Genomic DNA, 16,177 nt, shown 5'->3' on the forward strand with positions numbered 1-16,177 from the left:
ATGTCCTAAATAAGTCAACACTGTCCTTTTTTTTTTTTTTGAAACTAACATTTCCCAACATTGCTCCACACTTCTGCGGGTTCTTGCTTGCACAAGACAGAATGGATTTAATTTAGAGATTAACCAGGATCATGAATTGCCACGTTTTATTTTTTTCTTATAATAATGACCATCAGTTAAAATTTAAAATATTGTCAGACACATGCAGTCTGGCAAACACCGACCTCCACGGCTTTTATTTTGTGAATTCGCACATAAGCTCACAGCACCTCTATGCTGGCGGGCCCCCTTTGGCACTGGAACACAATAATTTATGAAGCTGTGATATTTAGTAAGTGTGCACAAATATCATGCAACATTAGGAGCAGACGCACAGACAGAAAGTGTATTAGAAACAGATTTATACAAAAATGTCTTGTAAACCAAAAGGGAAAGGGGTTATTTCCTGTACAAAATCTGCAGGCTTTTCTTCTTTCTCTTTTAATGATCTGTAAGATGCATCATAGTTTGGGCATTTTCAAAAGGTGAAAACTGTATAAAAATAAATATCCTATATACAAACACACACAGGCCAGTCCCAGGTTAGAGGCATCACTGCAAAACAAAACCAGAACAACGGATAGTTAGTTTCAGGAGCACTGAATGCTGCCTCCCCTAGAGGAGAGGAGGTGGATTTGTCTTCGGTTCCTCGGAACCTCTGATAGGGAAGTGTGGAACTTTAGACTCGCTAGAGGGAAGACCCTCCTTAGGACTGTAAGGTACGCCCACTCCCAGAAGGGAAACCCCCCATTTTCACCTTGAAGCTACTCCCTTCTGCGGCCACTAGAGGGCAGTCTCTCTACGCTGTCTTGGAAACCGCGCTATTCACTACATGTGTCCAGAAGTCTTTTGTGGTGTTGTTATCCAGCAGACCTAGGCTTCTTTAGATGCGCCTCCAACATGCTGTAGCTCTGGACAACAGCTGTGGCTCCCTTGCTAAGCTCAACATGTTCCATGCCCTGCTTACCAGGAGTATCTTTCTTTGGGGACAGGGGAGGGTTTTATTTAATGGATTTATGGCTGAAGGGAATGCAGATTCTTGGGAGACATGGCCCTTTCAATGCTGAATTTTTTTCCTTTCTTTGGCTTGTGAGTACTTTCGGTAGCTAGGTGCTCAGTCTAGGTCTGATGGCTTGTTTGTCTCCCTACTTGCCCCAGATTTGTACATCAACAAGATTTCGAGGGTTGGGGCATGGGGTGCTGAGCCATCTCTGCCATTCAGAGTTAGTGGCATAGGGCTGGACTGGCTAAGTACAAAGTCTTGTGAGTGCGGGGTCTTAAACCCTACAATGAGGACATACTGATAACTTTGGTGGTGGTGGTGGGGGGCTGAGAAGATGCTGAGGGGGAGGGGAGGTGCAGGGAGACGGCACGCATGCGCGGCTGCCCACCATGCGGTTGCGGATCCTAAGGACTAAGGAAGGCTTCTGCCCTTAGGCTGTGGGGAGTTCTGTGACTTGGCAGCTGCGCTGAGAGGGATGGCCCTATAGTATTAAGCTGACTGCTTTAATAATGGCAAATGACAAGGGCATTTTAAATCTGTTGATATCTTGGTGCTCGGGACACCTCCGTCTCCTAGGTGAGTGGATGCTGAGATTACGTACACGTAGCACCATGCAGGATTTACGCTGCGAATCAGACCCAGGGCTTTGAGCATGCTAAGCACTCTTATTAACTGATCTATATACCTAGTTCCTTAAAATGTCTCTAAGTGTTCTGCAGGTGTGTGCAATGAGATGTTTAATGCCCTGCCCCCGCCCATCAGCTAACCGCTGGTGAGGTAGCAACTTTCTTGACCCACTCACATCTTCCTGTCTCATCTGCAGAAAAGCAGGTGGGAAACTGCCAACTTTTTGGCACTGTTGAGAGAGAGCAGCACCTTTGACCCCGAGCTGCATGGCCTTCTGGGGATCTTACCTTGTTCCAGCAGCCTTGGACTGGTAAGCCATCTTCTCCCTGCAAGGAAGCAGAGAACGCTTAGGCTCTTGAGATAGTTGTCTGAGCAACAGGTGACAAGGACATAAACATTTCCATAGCCTCGGTGGGGCATGGCCTACCACTGCTGTCTGCTTCCATTTTTACTCTGGGTCAGAATCTTGGAAGAGGGAAGCATTTAGATGCTACCGTTTTCCCTTCGGTTAATGCCCAGTGTCGCTGCTGCAGGGCAAGGCTAAGAGAGGCTACTGTGGCCCGTGGGGTCAGCCAGCACAGATAGATGCCCACAACTCAGATTCGGTGGAGTGCTAAGAACTCAGGTCACTCAGCACGTGGACCTCCTGGCCTTCCTCTGCAAACCTGGTGGGGATGGGATGGTGTTCCGGGGGCCCCCAGCCTGCCTGAGCTCGTCTCTCTTCCTAAGCAGTGGGAGATGTCATCCAAATAGTCCCAGATACTGGTCAGTAGTGGGTGGGAACAGGGGCTGGTAAGAGACACACAGCCCCAGGGGGATTGCAACATGATTTTGAGATGTCTTTCTGACCCTGCCTCTGATACACCCTGGAATCTGGAGGGAAATGAATTATCAGGGTGGGAAACTGTGCGCTCTCTCTGAGGCAAGGCAGCAGCAGCCTCTGGGTACTGCCTGTGTAAGGGAACCCTCACCAGGCTTCTTGGGCCTGACATTCTGTCCTCTCTAGCACATCCTGAAGCCACCCAGGCATCTTCCAGAGGCCAGCTGGCGGGGAGGGCCAGGTAGTGTCTTAAGAGTTCTAGGTCTTAGTCCCATCCTAGAATTACAGTCTAGGGTCTCCTCCACCCACCCAGCTGGGAACCTCCCAATCACCCAGCATGCTGCAGCTACTGCCCCAGCCCAAAGAAACCTAGCACGAGTTCAAGTTCTGCCAATAGCTCCTGTACCCCATTTCTGCCAGTCCAAGACAAAGAACACATCATTATTGGGACAGATATCATTTTGAATAGTCAAATGATATCTGTCCCCTCTGGGCTCGGAAAGGACTGTAGGGGGCATGCATTTCAGTTTCATGGCGACCCTCTGTCCCCTTTGCAGTCCATCATGCCATGCCAAGTCACCCCATTGCCTCAGTCCGGCACACTACACACAAACTCTGTGGAGGAGAGGGGCCTTTGAGGGCATTTCCCTCGGGACATGGATGGTGGCAGGGCACAGTGGAAAAGTAGGCAGAGGGCGAAAAGAAGGAGCCTTTGAAGAACTGAGAGCACACAGATGGGGGTGGGGGAGAGTGGGGGACGTGAAGGGTGGGATGGGGGCAGGGCATAACCACGGTCTAGGAAAGACCCAGTTTTAATGAATGGAAGTGCTTTGGAAGTCGAGCAAGGCAGCCATGCACACTGCACACTGGGGATGTGAAGGTGGGCCAGCAGCGTCAGCAGGTTTGCTACTCTGTTCGCGTGACCTATGCTGGCTCTGTTGTGCTTGTGGCCTAAGACATCTCTGGTGCCCTTCGAGGAACTGTATCAACCAAAGAGAAGTCCTGAGTGACAGGGTGGAGGATTTGAGGCTGGGAGTTGGGTGGTGACCGCAGCCTCTGGATCTCCTCGGGGAAATGGAAGGCAAGCAGGAACATTTGGACCCGTGCCTGCAGGGTCAAGCGTTGCCTCTGTTTCTTTTATAGTTAGCTGAGAGGATCATATAGATACTTAGGAAGTCAACATAGGAAGTCACCATCCAGAGCAGGACTAGGCGTGGGGGGAAAACAGCTCCTAGGTTTTAGTTCCAGACATCTTGGGAATACCTGACCACCACCTACCTCCTCCTAATTACATTCTAGACCTTTCCACCTCTCGCTTCATAGTGAGCTAGCTACCTTAAGTAGAACCTTCTGGGTCTTTAGCATCTAATATCTGATGCTGGACCATAATCTAGTTCTGATGGTGACCGTTGGGCTATCACAAGGGGATCTAGCCTGGAAGAATAGACAGGGTGGTCTCTACCACCACCTTAATTATAGAACTTCTCTGCCCAGAAACAACCCCATGACCCTGCCAAACTGTGGGGTGGGGTAGGTCCCGGTCTGCGTCAGGGGAAGCAGGTGACTGGCAGCTCACTCCTGTGTTTTGTTAGTTTGCTTAGCTTGTATATTCAGGGCTAAGTGCACTGTGCAGAGGCAAAGCAATCAGTTCTAAAAAAAGCCTGCCCAACTCATTCGCTTCCCTAGCTTCCAGAATGTTCTAGAAGCAGTCACCAGGCAATGAGGATGCAATGCAGCCGAGACTGGCTTTGGGGTGGGTGGGATGATGGGGCGGTGCTTCAGAAGCAGTTACAGGAGGATGCCAAGAAAATGCCACTGGGCACGTTGCATGCAAGAGGGTGACAAGGCTGGGAGCCACTAACGTTCTAGGCAAGGTGACTCCTGGTCAGCAAGGAGGAGCTGGGAGAGCAGAGCAAGAGGATCAGGAGGCACGCGGGTACACACCACACACGTGGGGTAGCCCAAACTGGCCACGCAGGCAAGGGAGGGAAATGCCATACCAGTGGGCATGGGGCATCCAGTCCGTCCAGCCCTGGTAGCCCCGGCTCCCCTTTCTCTCCTTTAAAACCTCGGTGGCCCTGTTCATAAAACCAACCATGGTGATTACGGAGGTCAGAGTCAGCCACCTCCAGCTGTGGAGTGGGATGGGTCCAGTCCTACCCAGGCCAGGATGCAGACCCTGAGGCTATTACATATTAGCGAAAGTGCATCGATAGAACACAGCCAGCTTCTGTACTGCAGTCCCTTCCAGGCACAACCACAGACAACCCCAGCTTGCCAGCAGCATGCCTTTCAGGGCTTCTAGTGCTTTGAGAGGTTCCTTAAGAAGCCAGGCTGATGGGCCACAGTCATCAGTTGCTGGCTTGTTGGGAAGGCTGCTTGGGGCTATCTACAGATTTGAGGCTGCAGCTTCCTGGGTCTTAGCTGGGCTACTGGATATGATAAGATCATGGACATATTAGTCCATGCTTAGCTGGGCAGTAGTGCATGAAAAGCCCCTTGTCTGACCTTATTCTGCACAGTATAGAACTCAGGAGACTAACCTGGGTCTTGCATCCGGACCTGAGTGCGGATTCAGGACAGTTAGAGCTGCAGGCCACGGAGGTGGCCATGCAACAGAGGTCACAAATCTGCGTGCCATAAACACTAGGGTGGGTTGGCAAAGCACGCTGGGGACAGAGCCTGAGACCTTCTACCCAGACCCTGCGGGTTCCCTTCCTTCCACCCATCCATTGTTCTGAATCTTCAAAGGAAGGGGACTCAAAGACCAGGGATTTAGCAGAATGGCTTGCAGCTGTGGCTCTGAGGCCCACCCTCTGCAGGCTGGACTGCCAAGGCACAGGCAGGCTTGGTGGCATCTGTGGCGTGAGGCTCCTCAGAGCTTTTGGCCTCTTTTGTTTCCAACCTGCAACCCTGGGGGGGAAAAACTCAGAACTATGCGCGCAAGAAACGGAGAAACATACCAGCGGGCAGGGGGCGTCTAGTCCAGGTGCTCCTTGGTCCCCCTTGTCCCCTTTAGGCCCTCTAGAGCCCTTCTTCCCCCTCTCCCCCTGTGAGCAATGGTTTAGTCGGAGGTAAGAAGGGGGGAAAAACAACAACAACACATCATCAAAACTTTAGGATCGTTCACATGTTAACATTAGAGAGAGAAAATGATACATAAAAGGGCGGAGCGAAAAGAAGACTTTCTTAATTAAGTCAGCATTCCCGTGGGGTTATGGGACACACCCGCCTGAGTGGGCATGAGTGCCTAGGGTTTTGGCAAAGGAGGAGGGTAAAGGAGAGAGAGGAGAGGGAGGCCGGAGCAGGGTCATCTCTGAGCCGAAGTGGAAGAGGCCACCTAGGACTGTGGTGCCCAATTTTGCTGTTCTTAAAACTAGCAAAGGATGGTGTGCGTGTTTGTGTGTGTGTGTGTGCGCGAGCGCACGTGTGTACTTTCTATATCTTTGAGCATTTAATCTTGAAGAGCTTTGGGCTGAGACCCTCTTGTCCCAATTAAGATTTATTTTCTTTTTATATACATGTATATGTGTGTGTGTGTGTGTGTGCGCGCGCGCGCGCGCGCGCACACACGCGCGCATGAGTGCCAGTGTCCGTGGAGGCCAGGAGTATCAGAGGCTCAAGGAACTGGAGTCACAGTGGTTGTAGTCTGGCCGATGTGGACGCTGGGAGCCAAACTTGGGTCCCATGGAGGCGCAGGACACATTCTTAACTTTCTGGCCCCCTTCTTGTCCCAATTAGTTCTCATGCTCGTGACAGTTCCTCAGGAGACAAGGTAACTGTAATCAGAGCCCCGCTATAGGCACGTGCATACATGACTGCACACATGTGTGTGCTGTGCAGAGTCTCAGCTGATCCTCCATATGCTGTGTCTGTCTCTGATTTATTTTTTTAAAGATTTATTTATTAACAATATGTAAGTACACTGTAGCTGTCTTCAGACACCCCAGAAGAGGGGGTCAGATCTCCTTACAGATGGTTGTGAGCCACCATGTGGTTGCTGGGATTTGAACTCACGACCTTCGGAAGAGCAGTCGGTGCTCTTAACCACTGAGCCATCTCTCCAGCCCCCTGTCTCTGATTTATTATTGTCTCACACCATCACTACTTGAAGCTGCCCTGCTGGGCTGTGATGTGGTGCTTAAGCAGGTAAAGGTGCCCACTACCTTGCCTGACCACTTGAGGCCAATCCCCAAGAGGCAGGAGGAGAGAGGCGATTTCCAGGTTGTCTTCTGACCTCTGTAAGTGCATCTTGGCACACTCTGTTCCAGCTGGCTCAGGGAGTTCATTTGTTTCTGAAAATCCTGCTCCTAAGTGAACCCCGTCTTTATGTGTTGGGGTTCATCTACAGAAGGGCTCTGGGGCCTCTGGAAATGACATCATCTGGAAATGGATTTGCAGTTAAATTTTCATATGTCTCGGTTCTTTAAAAATGGGCCATGAGTGACCTTCGGGGTGTCCCCAGACACTTCCCTCTGTGGAAATGGATGGCCTCATGCCTCGGGATTTGTATATGGCTGCTCCATCAGGGGGAGGCCAAAGGCTTGGTGAGTTCTGCCAGTTACTAACTTTGAACTCCTGTTTCTTCACCTGTAAAATGGGTGCGTTACATTTGCTCCCCAAATTATTGCATGACCTTATGTATAAGAGATGATAACCGGCGGGATGCCGTATTTCTCAGTAATGGAGGGTGATGTCAGCCCATTGTGGTGATGACGTCTCCTGCTACCTAGTATGGGAACAGATGCTCCCCGGGAGGGTCTTGTCCTGTCTGTGGTGTTCCTGCATTTGTAAGTGGCTGTAGTACTGATGTTTTCCCAGACCTTTGACCATGAACCCAGGTTTGTTTGTTTGTTTGTTTGTTTGTTTGTTGTAAATTCCAGTGATGTTTGTAGTTTGCCCACATATTGTCACTCTGAATGGCTTTTCAGAGTGATAAGGGTTAGTGAGTGTGTGCCCAGGCAGCGAAGTCCTTGGATCAAAGGCACACCCACCAATGAAACCACCCGGGCGTGAGGATTCCCTTAGTGTGGACAAGCTGGGGCACCAGCTCTTTGGAATGGGAAGACCCAGGTCCTTGTCCTTAGGGGTAGGTGTCCTTGGGCCTGAGGCCCTCATCTTCTGAGTCATGAGTAGTTTCCCAATGAAGAATATGGGTGGGGCTGCTGAAGGGGTGGTTCAGGGCCTTAGAAGATTTGCCTGAAGGTCAGAGTGTACGCTGCTCACACTATAAGGCATCACCCCCACATCATGTGTTCTAGAAGATTCTAGACTTACTGCTTTACCTACATGTCCCCTCCTGCCTACCCCAGATTGAAACATACGAGAGATGCCCCCACCCCCAGCTCCAGCTGGTAAGAGGGGAGGGGCAGACAGTGACCCACATTCCTGATGAGTGTGAAGGACTGACATGAGCCAGAAGGCGGGGGAAGGATGAGGGCTGTGGGGGTTTAATGGGTGCATATGTTGAGGGAAAGGAAGAGGAAATAAGAGATAGACTGAGGCTATAGAGGCTAGAGAGGGAGAGAAAGGAGGGGCAGAAGGACCCAGGGAGCAAGACATGCATGCACCCCGACACACTCCCCCATCCCCAGACACAGCAGAGGTGGAAGTGGCTCAGCATGCTGGGACTTTTTCCGCTGGCTGGCTTGCAGGCAGTTCTGTGGTAACAACCAATCAAACCATGTCCTGGTAATTACCTTGCCAGAGTGGGCACCTTACACTTTGACCTCTTTTCATTGCTGTTTCAACTGAGTCTTCTCCTATAACCAAGACTAGCCTCTCACTTGATATGTAGTTGGGGGACTGTGAACACCTGACCCTTCTGCCTCTACCTCCCAGATGCTGGGATCACAGGCTTGAGGGGCCATGTGTGGCACTGACCAGTGTTTTTGTTGTAAATAGGACTCCTGGCCCAAGTTTACTGAGTCACTCAGAGACAAGGTAGGGCATGTGTAGGAGGTGTAGCAGAGCACCCCCCCACACACCCCTTTGATGGTCTTGTGTGTCCTTAGCAGGCTTCCTGTTTGGAATTCTGTCTTTGCCCATCGGGTAACATGGTCTTTCCTTATTCCGTGAACAGGAAAGAGGTGTAGGACCAGTTTTGGGTATGACATGCAATAGTATAATTGTGTGTGTGTGTGTGTGTGTGTGTGTGTGTGTGTGTAACTAATGGGAGTCAGTTCTCTCCTTCTCCCACGTGGGAATTGAACTCAGACTGTCGGGCTTGGTGGCAGGCACCTCTGCCTTTGAGGCCATGTTGCCAGCCCGACAGTAAAATCATAAGGCTGTGTCTTGGTTCACGTGAGATGGAACAGGTTTCTAGTGGATTCCCCAGGCAGGATAAGGCAAAGCTCAATGAGGGCAAATTGTGAGGGCTGCCTGTGGTGAACAGGGAGGAGCACCGGGTATCTCCAGCATCACTTCCCAGGTGACACTCTGAACCTTGCCTCAGCCTCTGACATGTCGCCTGGATCAAAGCGTATCTATCATACACCTCCCTCTAGGCCCCGTTAGGGCTGGTGGCTCAGAGGCCTGGATGAGGTGGCTGAGGTTCCGAGTGTCTTTTTCCTGTCCATCTGGCATCCTGAGAACTGACTCTCTTGGGTGAGAAAAATTTGTTGCTCCCTGATTTGAAGCCTGTTGTTTGGGACAATTCATCTGGCCCTCTGTGTGGCGCCTCGCTGCCTTTCTGAGCTTGACCTTCTGTTCCTTGGATTTCTGAGCCAGAGATGGAGCCAGAGATGAGCATGACTCCCCGATCCCCCCGTCTTGTACTCCCCCACCCCTTGCGTGCTGCGATTGCAGGTGTGTGGTACCCACTGAGCTTTGTGAAGTATTAAACTGGAACCTAGGGCTCAAAGCAAACAATTTCCCCAGTTGAGCTATACCCTCAGTCCTTGAATTTGACTCCAAAGATGGGACATTCTATCTAGGATTTGGAGAAACTATCAAAGAGCAGGAAGGGGAAGTACGGGAGAAAAATTTCCCCACAATGCCTGGCGCCTCTATAGATGATGGCTTAGCATCAGAGACAGCAGCCTGGTGCATTTTTTTCATCCTCCCCCGCTCCGTGACAAGGGCCCCTCACCGACCAACCCTGCCTCCTCTCTATGGCAGAAGCATTGTCTTCATTTCAACTGCTCCAGCGCCTCCAGCCAGCAGAGAAAGGTTTGAAAAAAATGTGAATCGAGTGTAATAAAGAGAACCAGAACACATTAGGAATTTTTAGAAGTTAGGAGTTAAGAAGGTCTGTATACCAACGAGGAAATGGAATGATCAGGTTGGTAGACTCAGAGACCAGCCACACCACTGAAAGTGGATTAGGTCATTGTCGTGGGCTCCATGAAGCCTCACCATTGACGGTTTGGTAGGGGTGGCCCTGCTTTCTCTCACTTGTTCGTAGGTTTTAGGGGACAGGCTGCCTTGCCTTTGTGTGGCTGCTGGAGAGGAGGCCTTGGGGGTTTAGAAGTGCCCAGCTAATCCATCAAGGATGATGGATTTAATTGGGGCCAGATAGAAACATACAGATTCTGATAGATTCTGTTCCTGGAACACGTTCTGACCAACATCAATGGTCAAAGATCACCCAGGTTCCGAAATCCATGTGCTCTGCCTCTGTCTCACCGGGAAACTCAATTCACCATATCCCATTGTTTTGGACAGTGGCCCTTTGCCTGTTCCTTCCGTGCCTTGCCATGTAAGGTCCTTGAACTTCGCTGCCTGCTGGAGGATGTTCTTGGTCCTCTAAGGCAGCGGTGCTCAACCTTCCTAATGCTGTGGTCCTTTAATATGGTTATCATGTTGTGGTGACCCCCAACCAAAAAATTATTTTCATTGCTACTTTCTTTGCTACCGTATGAATCATAATGTGAGTATTTGTGTTTTCGGTTGGTTCTAGGCGACCCCTCTGAAAGGGTCATCTGACCTCCAAATGGTCTCGGCCCGAAGGTTGAGAACCACGGTCTAGGGTGTGTGCATTGCACACAGATGGGCCCTGGAGGAGGTGATGGAGAGGATTCTGTCTCTTGGCCAGATGTAGTTAGACTATTGCTGCTGGACCCAAATGTCCAAGGCCATGACCATTATACGCCTATGGTTGGGGACACTTAACGAATCCTTCTGAGGACCGCAGGAGCCAAGGGGAGGAGGGAGGATTTGGGGAGTGCAGTCCGTTCCATTCCCTGCCAAGTCTCCAAGAGGAACAGCAGCTGGGATATGCTCTTTTTTTTTTTTTTTTTTTTTTTTTTTTTTTTTAGGGCTTGGCTGGCTGTTCTCAGAGCTGGAATTTATTTTCTCAGTCACCAATAGTGGCCTGGAATGCCTGACAAATCTCAGTTTCAGGAGGCAAAGATGAGGTGACGATGGATCTAAAAATATCACTAAGGGGCCGGTTATCAGGGCAACGTAGAGAGAGCTGGATGAGAGGCTCCTGTTACTAGATGGCCATGCTAATCTGATGGCTGCTGTGGGATTCACTGAGCCTTCTCTGGAAATGAGAAATACTGGCTTCAACCGCAGTACTGGGCCTCAGGTTCCCTGCGTGTATGGCATGGAGCCCCTCGCTAGAAAGCCTTTCAATTTAGGATGATTTATAGGGAAAGAGCATTTGTCCTGTTAGGTCAGGAGTCTCCAATTGATCATTCCATCCCATCATGAAGACGTTAGTAACCAGATGCAGAGCACGAGAGCTCAGACTTACCCGGTTTCCTTTGTCCCCGGGTGGTCCATGTAAACCCTGCGGTAAATCAGAGAAATGAAGACGTGTTAATGGGGAAACACGGAAACAGCCATGAAGTCCTCCTTCCTTTGGGCTTAGAAAATGTCGCTAATGAGCTTCAGTTCAGGGGAGATGGGTTTCGCTACTCCCATTTTACAGACGGGCGAGAGAAGCAAATGCATCGAGGAATCTGACCAAGAGGCACGCGGGTTTATGAGCAAAGCCACGCACAAGGTTCTAGGTTTTCTTACACTGCGTGTAGCCCATGTCCTGCCTGGCTGCTGCGTTCTTCTGGGAACGATTCATGGGGTGAGGGAGGGGTGAGTTTTATGCAGGGGCTACTTAGGGCTGAATATTCCCATGGCTCCCTTGCTAGGTCACTGCTTCACTGCTTCTCCGAGCATCTTTTAAGGTGCAGAATACCCTAGGGGACTAAGTGTTAAGCGTTGACCGGCGCAGACACGCTTAGTTAGTGCATAGTTAGTCACTGTGCACATGAACCTCGGGTGGATGGGAAACAAAATCCAGGTTCCGTGAGACAGCCACTTGGCTTTTGTAACAAAGCTGCAGACAAATGCACTGCAGATGGAAAAACCAAGCTTGGTCTTCAAGGCCCAGAACCTCCTTTCTGGTTTGTGGCAGCTCTGGATCTGAGGCTGTCTGTCCTGGACGGCAGAAGTGGAGGGAGGCATAGCCACTTGGGACTCTACCGTACAGCACAGGGGCTATGGTGGAAAGTTCCAGACATGTGGTTACACAGGTGGTGGTCCCTGTGATGAGCACCTGTCCCCTGCACTGCCCCTCAGGAACTTCTAGCTCATCCCCAGTTAATTCTGGGCAGCCTCTCCTGTGGCCCCACATATGGACTCTGGAATCTGGGCTGTGTGCTTTGATCCTGCTTCTAGTTGGGAGGAGAGATGGACAGAGGGGAAACGGTCTAGTTCCTGTAGACTCACAGGCAGCCCAGCTGCTCCTGTTGGTCCCGTCATCCCTGGGTCGCCTTTGCTGCCCTGAAAGAGAGAAAGATGCCCTGTGAGCCCTTCCCGGCCATGCTGGCTCTCTTCCTACTTTGTCCCCTATGGGGAAAATCTCTATGGACCCTAGGAGAACTGAAGTGTGTGAGAGGCAAGCTGTGGTCTAAGGGTCCTTCTGTTGGCTCTCCAGTACAGCCGTCTTCCTGACGGGACTAGGCAGCATGAGAAGGAGACCAGACCGTGGGCCCAGAGATAGCAAGAGAAGAGCTTTGATTTCTTCTCTTAAGCCCGTGTCGTCATCCTGGAGTTGCTATCCTGGTTTTCCCCAGGGCACCAGTGATCTCAGAGAAGCTCTTGGTCTCTGTAGAAGCCACCCATTTCCCCACCACAGGGCTCTGTTGGGACAGCAGAGGGCAGAGGGAGGAGGTGTGGACAGAGAACTGTCACAGATGCTCCACGGGGGTGGATTGATCGGCACAGAGTCTGCCCACTAGGGATGACTGATCCTGCTGGGTGTGTGGGAACCTGGCTGAGTGGGGGGCAGAGTCCTCCCACACTGAGCTGAGTCTTGTTCCATCCTCTTACGCCACCCATTCTGCGATACCGTGTGACTTGGCCGTGGCTACTCAACACTAATGGTGAGAACCCTGCCAGACACCCTGGTTTTCTGACGTCCTCTGGGGACGTTCTAAGTCCCCTTCTGTCCCATACCCTTTCTCTAAATGAGCAGAACAGACAGGCATCCCTAAGGGACACCACGCCAAGGCACCAGCAAAAGAGCTTTTCCATCTCACCCAAGCTTCTGTTTCCCCAGAGGGGTTCCTCTCCTCCAGGCTGCTATGAGGGCAGCCATGAGTGAAGATGAGGTCCCTGGGGCTGGGTCCCAGGCGCAAGGGATGAACCAGCCTGGAGTCATCCTCTTCCCTGGCTTCCCAAGCTCCCAATTCACAAAGGACTCACCCTTTCGCCCTTTGGTCCGGCTGGGCCTGGAACCCCGATTGGTCCTGGAGTACCCTGGGGAGGTGAAGGAAGCAGAGTTTAAGGATCATTTGCTTGGGGAAGCCCCGAGAACCCCACCCAGGACCTGAAGATGTGCAAAGCCGGAGCCCCGGTTTTCAGGATTGGCAAAGCCAGGTTTCATTCGAGGAGGCCATTTGCCTTGGCCATGGTCCATTTTGGATTTAGGGACCTTGAAGGACAGCTCCTTCGCCCGGAGTCCTCGGAGCCAGATTCACGAAGGAAAACCTCTTACATCACGGCCAAGCCTGCCAAGGCTGAAACCAGAAGAACGGTTGCTTGGTTTGCCACCAACAAGCACCAGGGAGGGAGGTGACCCCCATCCCAGGAGTCAGGGGTCTTAGGGCCGGCACCCCCTTGCCGTCACAGCTCCACATGCAGCGGGAGGGTCTTCATGCCACAGAGACTGATGAGGAGACACACTTAGAGGCAGGCGTGAGAGAGCCATCCAGCACCCCTCCCCCAACCCACTGCAGACCCTACAGATTCCTAGGCCTGAGGGACAGGGTCATGAGTTAGTATCCTCCAATATCAGAACTACACTGGCCTTGGGGAATAGGAGCAGGCTCTCTCCTAACTTGAGGGTCCCAGGGAGCTGCGAGGTACCGTAGTACTCTGGTGTTGACTTGGAGTCAGAGCTGGGCTTACTATAGAATCAGCATGCGTTTTCCCCAGGCTCCCATATGCACATCCAAACTAGACCAAACCTCTCTTTCACAGCCTCCTGTCTATCAGCCTGTCAGTATGTGTCCCTACTCAGATCAGACTCTGGGGCGGGGCTTAGGAGGATGCTGTCCAATACCCTGAGTGTACCTGGGGAAGGTAGGATGTGAGTATATGGGAGAATACAGATAACTGTCACAGAAAATCAACAGAGCTAGGAGAGGTTCTGGGTGTCCTCTGTGCAGTGAAGAGGAAGAGAACAGAATGCGGACCACAGTGGCAGCTCACTCGGGGCAGGCTCCCGGCCTCCATGTCCCAGACTCCTCAGTACTGAAAAGCCTCCACAGACTGACCCAGGCTTCAGCTCTGTAACTCTAGAAGATCAACTAAGGAATCTGTCTCAAGGCCTCCATGGATAAATGTGCAAATGCTGGACCTGACCTCCAGCTACTGTCAGCCCAGGATGCTCTTTGGCCCACTCTTACTAAGGAGACAGAATTGGCACTTGGTAAGGCGATGCTCTCCTGCATTGCTTGTGTGGTCTTCCTACTTCTGAGAGTTCTAGGCTCTGTCCTACAACCTGTCTGAATACCTTCTCTCCCATATGGCGCTCCAGCCAGCTAACTTGACTCCTGGGCGATGGGCCTTAGAAACAGTCATCAAGGTGTAGCCAGGCATACAGCCCTGGCATGGCTTCCAAGCTAGGAAGTCCTGTGCCCTGAACCAACTACTAGAACCAATGCTGGCAACTCCACAGGATGCTCTGTGGAGGTAAAGTAGAGGGGTGTTTCCTGTGGCCTTACAGGGCTTTGTGTCTGCAGATGAGATAGCAAGAATTCTTGTCTGGAATCAGGAGGGACGGGGTAATAGAGGGTCCCGGTGTCTTTCACCTGCTGTTACAGACCCTTTTTTTGTGCTTGCAGGGTGGCTTGGGTGCCACCCACTGTGAAAGATGTGGTTAAAACACACCCAGGTACAGGAGCTGACACAGGCCTCCAGGCTCCTATGTGCTACACCTATACTGGCCCTTCTATACTCCTGCACAAAAACTCTGGGAAGGGTGACTACATGTGACCAGGAGGCTCACAGGCAGACAGGAGGTGGACAGACGTCACAGTATGACAACAGCACAGCGTGAAGGTCACACACAGACAATTGTGTTTGCCAGGGACACATCTTGGCTCAAGCCCCAGGGTAGGGTTCCCAGGCTGGTCTCAGCATCAGGGTCACTGTTGCTAGAGTGACTTTTATTGCCCCGTGCTTGGCATGTCCTGGGTGTTCATTCTCAGTGGCCGAGATGGCTCAAAGGGCACTTCTGATGTCGACATAGAGGGGACTTTCTGGTGTCTATGGAAGGACTAAACACAGTCCCTATCACTGCAGGGGTTGGGGGTGGGGTTGGGGTTGGGGAGCGAACAAGGCCACAGCAGGATAGACAAGAGGGATCATAGGCCAGACAGGGATGGGGTGGGGGTGGGGCAATGGAGTAATGACACTCACCGGTGGCCCAGGCCTGCCGTCCAAACCTGAAGCTCCCTGGACGAAGGGCACAGTTTGACCAAAAGAAAGGGGAGGGGTGGGGGAGGGAGAAAAAGGAGACAATGGGGGAGGGGAGGTGAGTAAAGCGGTGACTCCAGACGGACAGACACAAATGCCATAAACGATGGGGAGGACAGTGGGTGTGTTTACACGGAGACGGACAGGAACACGGAGACACCAAGGGCTGTGGCCGGCTGCTGAGTTGGCGTGAACCATGAGGACAGATGCTCTGACCCTCCACAGCTCTTGTCCCCCTCTCTCTCCTCACCCCACAGGAACCTCTCTTCCCAGGGTGCTTTAGTGCTCCAGGAAGGGGGTGCAGAAAGGCATCCTTGGAGGTACGTGTGGCTTCAGAGCTACGGTCTCTCCCCAAGGCAGACTGCACGGAGGGGATCCTGCAGGGGTGTTACCCTGGCTTCTTTTGTATAGAGATAGGCCATGCTGCACCTTATAACCCTTAGGAGCAATGAGAATTGCTTCTATATTTTTTTAGCGCATGTGTATGTATGTGTGTGTGTGTGTGTGTGTGTGTGTACAATTTACGGGAGTTGGTTCTCTCCTTTTACCATGTGGGTTCCAGAAACTGAACTCAGTTTTGTAGGCTCAGCAGCAACAGCTTTTTGCCCACTTAACCCTCTCACTGGCCCCAACACTTTTTTTTAAAAACCTGAGTAAGAAGCAGGCATAGTTCTGCTCTATCTGGGTAGGCGGAGCTGGCCCTTGAATGACAATACTGACCATGCTTGACGTGTCTCTGGCACTTGACAGTCAGGACA

At 51.5% G+C, this 16,177-nt stretch overlaps 1 protein-coding gene across 3 annotated transcripts in view; it reads right to left on the bottom strand.

Moving 5' to 3' along the window:
• Positions 1-208: 208 nt before the first annotated feature.
• Positions 209-16,177, bottom strand: part of Col13a1 (collagen type XIII alpha 1 chain) — a 141,940-nt gene continuing 125,971 nt past the window's right edge. For 2 of the 3 annotated variants that reach the window (XM_021173880.1, XM_021173878.1), the window contains 6 exons: positions 13,143-13,196; positions 12,165-12,218; positions 11,191-11,226; positions 5,453-5,539; positions 1,957-1,995; positions 209-594 (listed from right to left, as the gene is read on the bottom strand). In XM_021173880.1, coding sequence (XP_021029539.1) covers positions 592-594; positions 1,957-1,995; positions 5,453-5,539; positions 11,191-11,226; positions 12,165-12,218; positions 13,143-13,196 — 273 coding nt within the window. In that variant the 3' untranslated portion in view covers positions 209-591. Of the gene's footprint in view, positions 595-1,956; positions 1,996-5,452; positions 5,540-11,190; positions 11,227-12,164; positions 12,219-13,142; positions 13,197-15,362; positions 15,399-16,177 lie in introns of all 3 variants that reach the window. The other variant, XM_021173879.2, reaches the window with a different exon arrangement.

The sequence above is a fragment of the Mus caroli genome, chromosome 10 (genome assembly GCF_900094665.2).
Source record: "Mus caroli chromosome 10, CAROLI_EIJ_v1.1, whole genome shotgun sequence".
NCBI classification, from domain to species: Eukaryota; Metazoa; Chordata; class Mammalia; order Rodentia; family Muridae; genus Mus; species Mus caroli.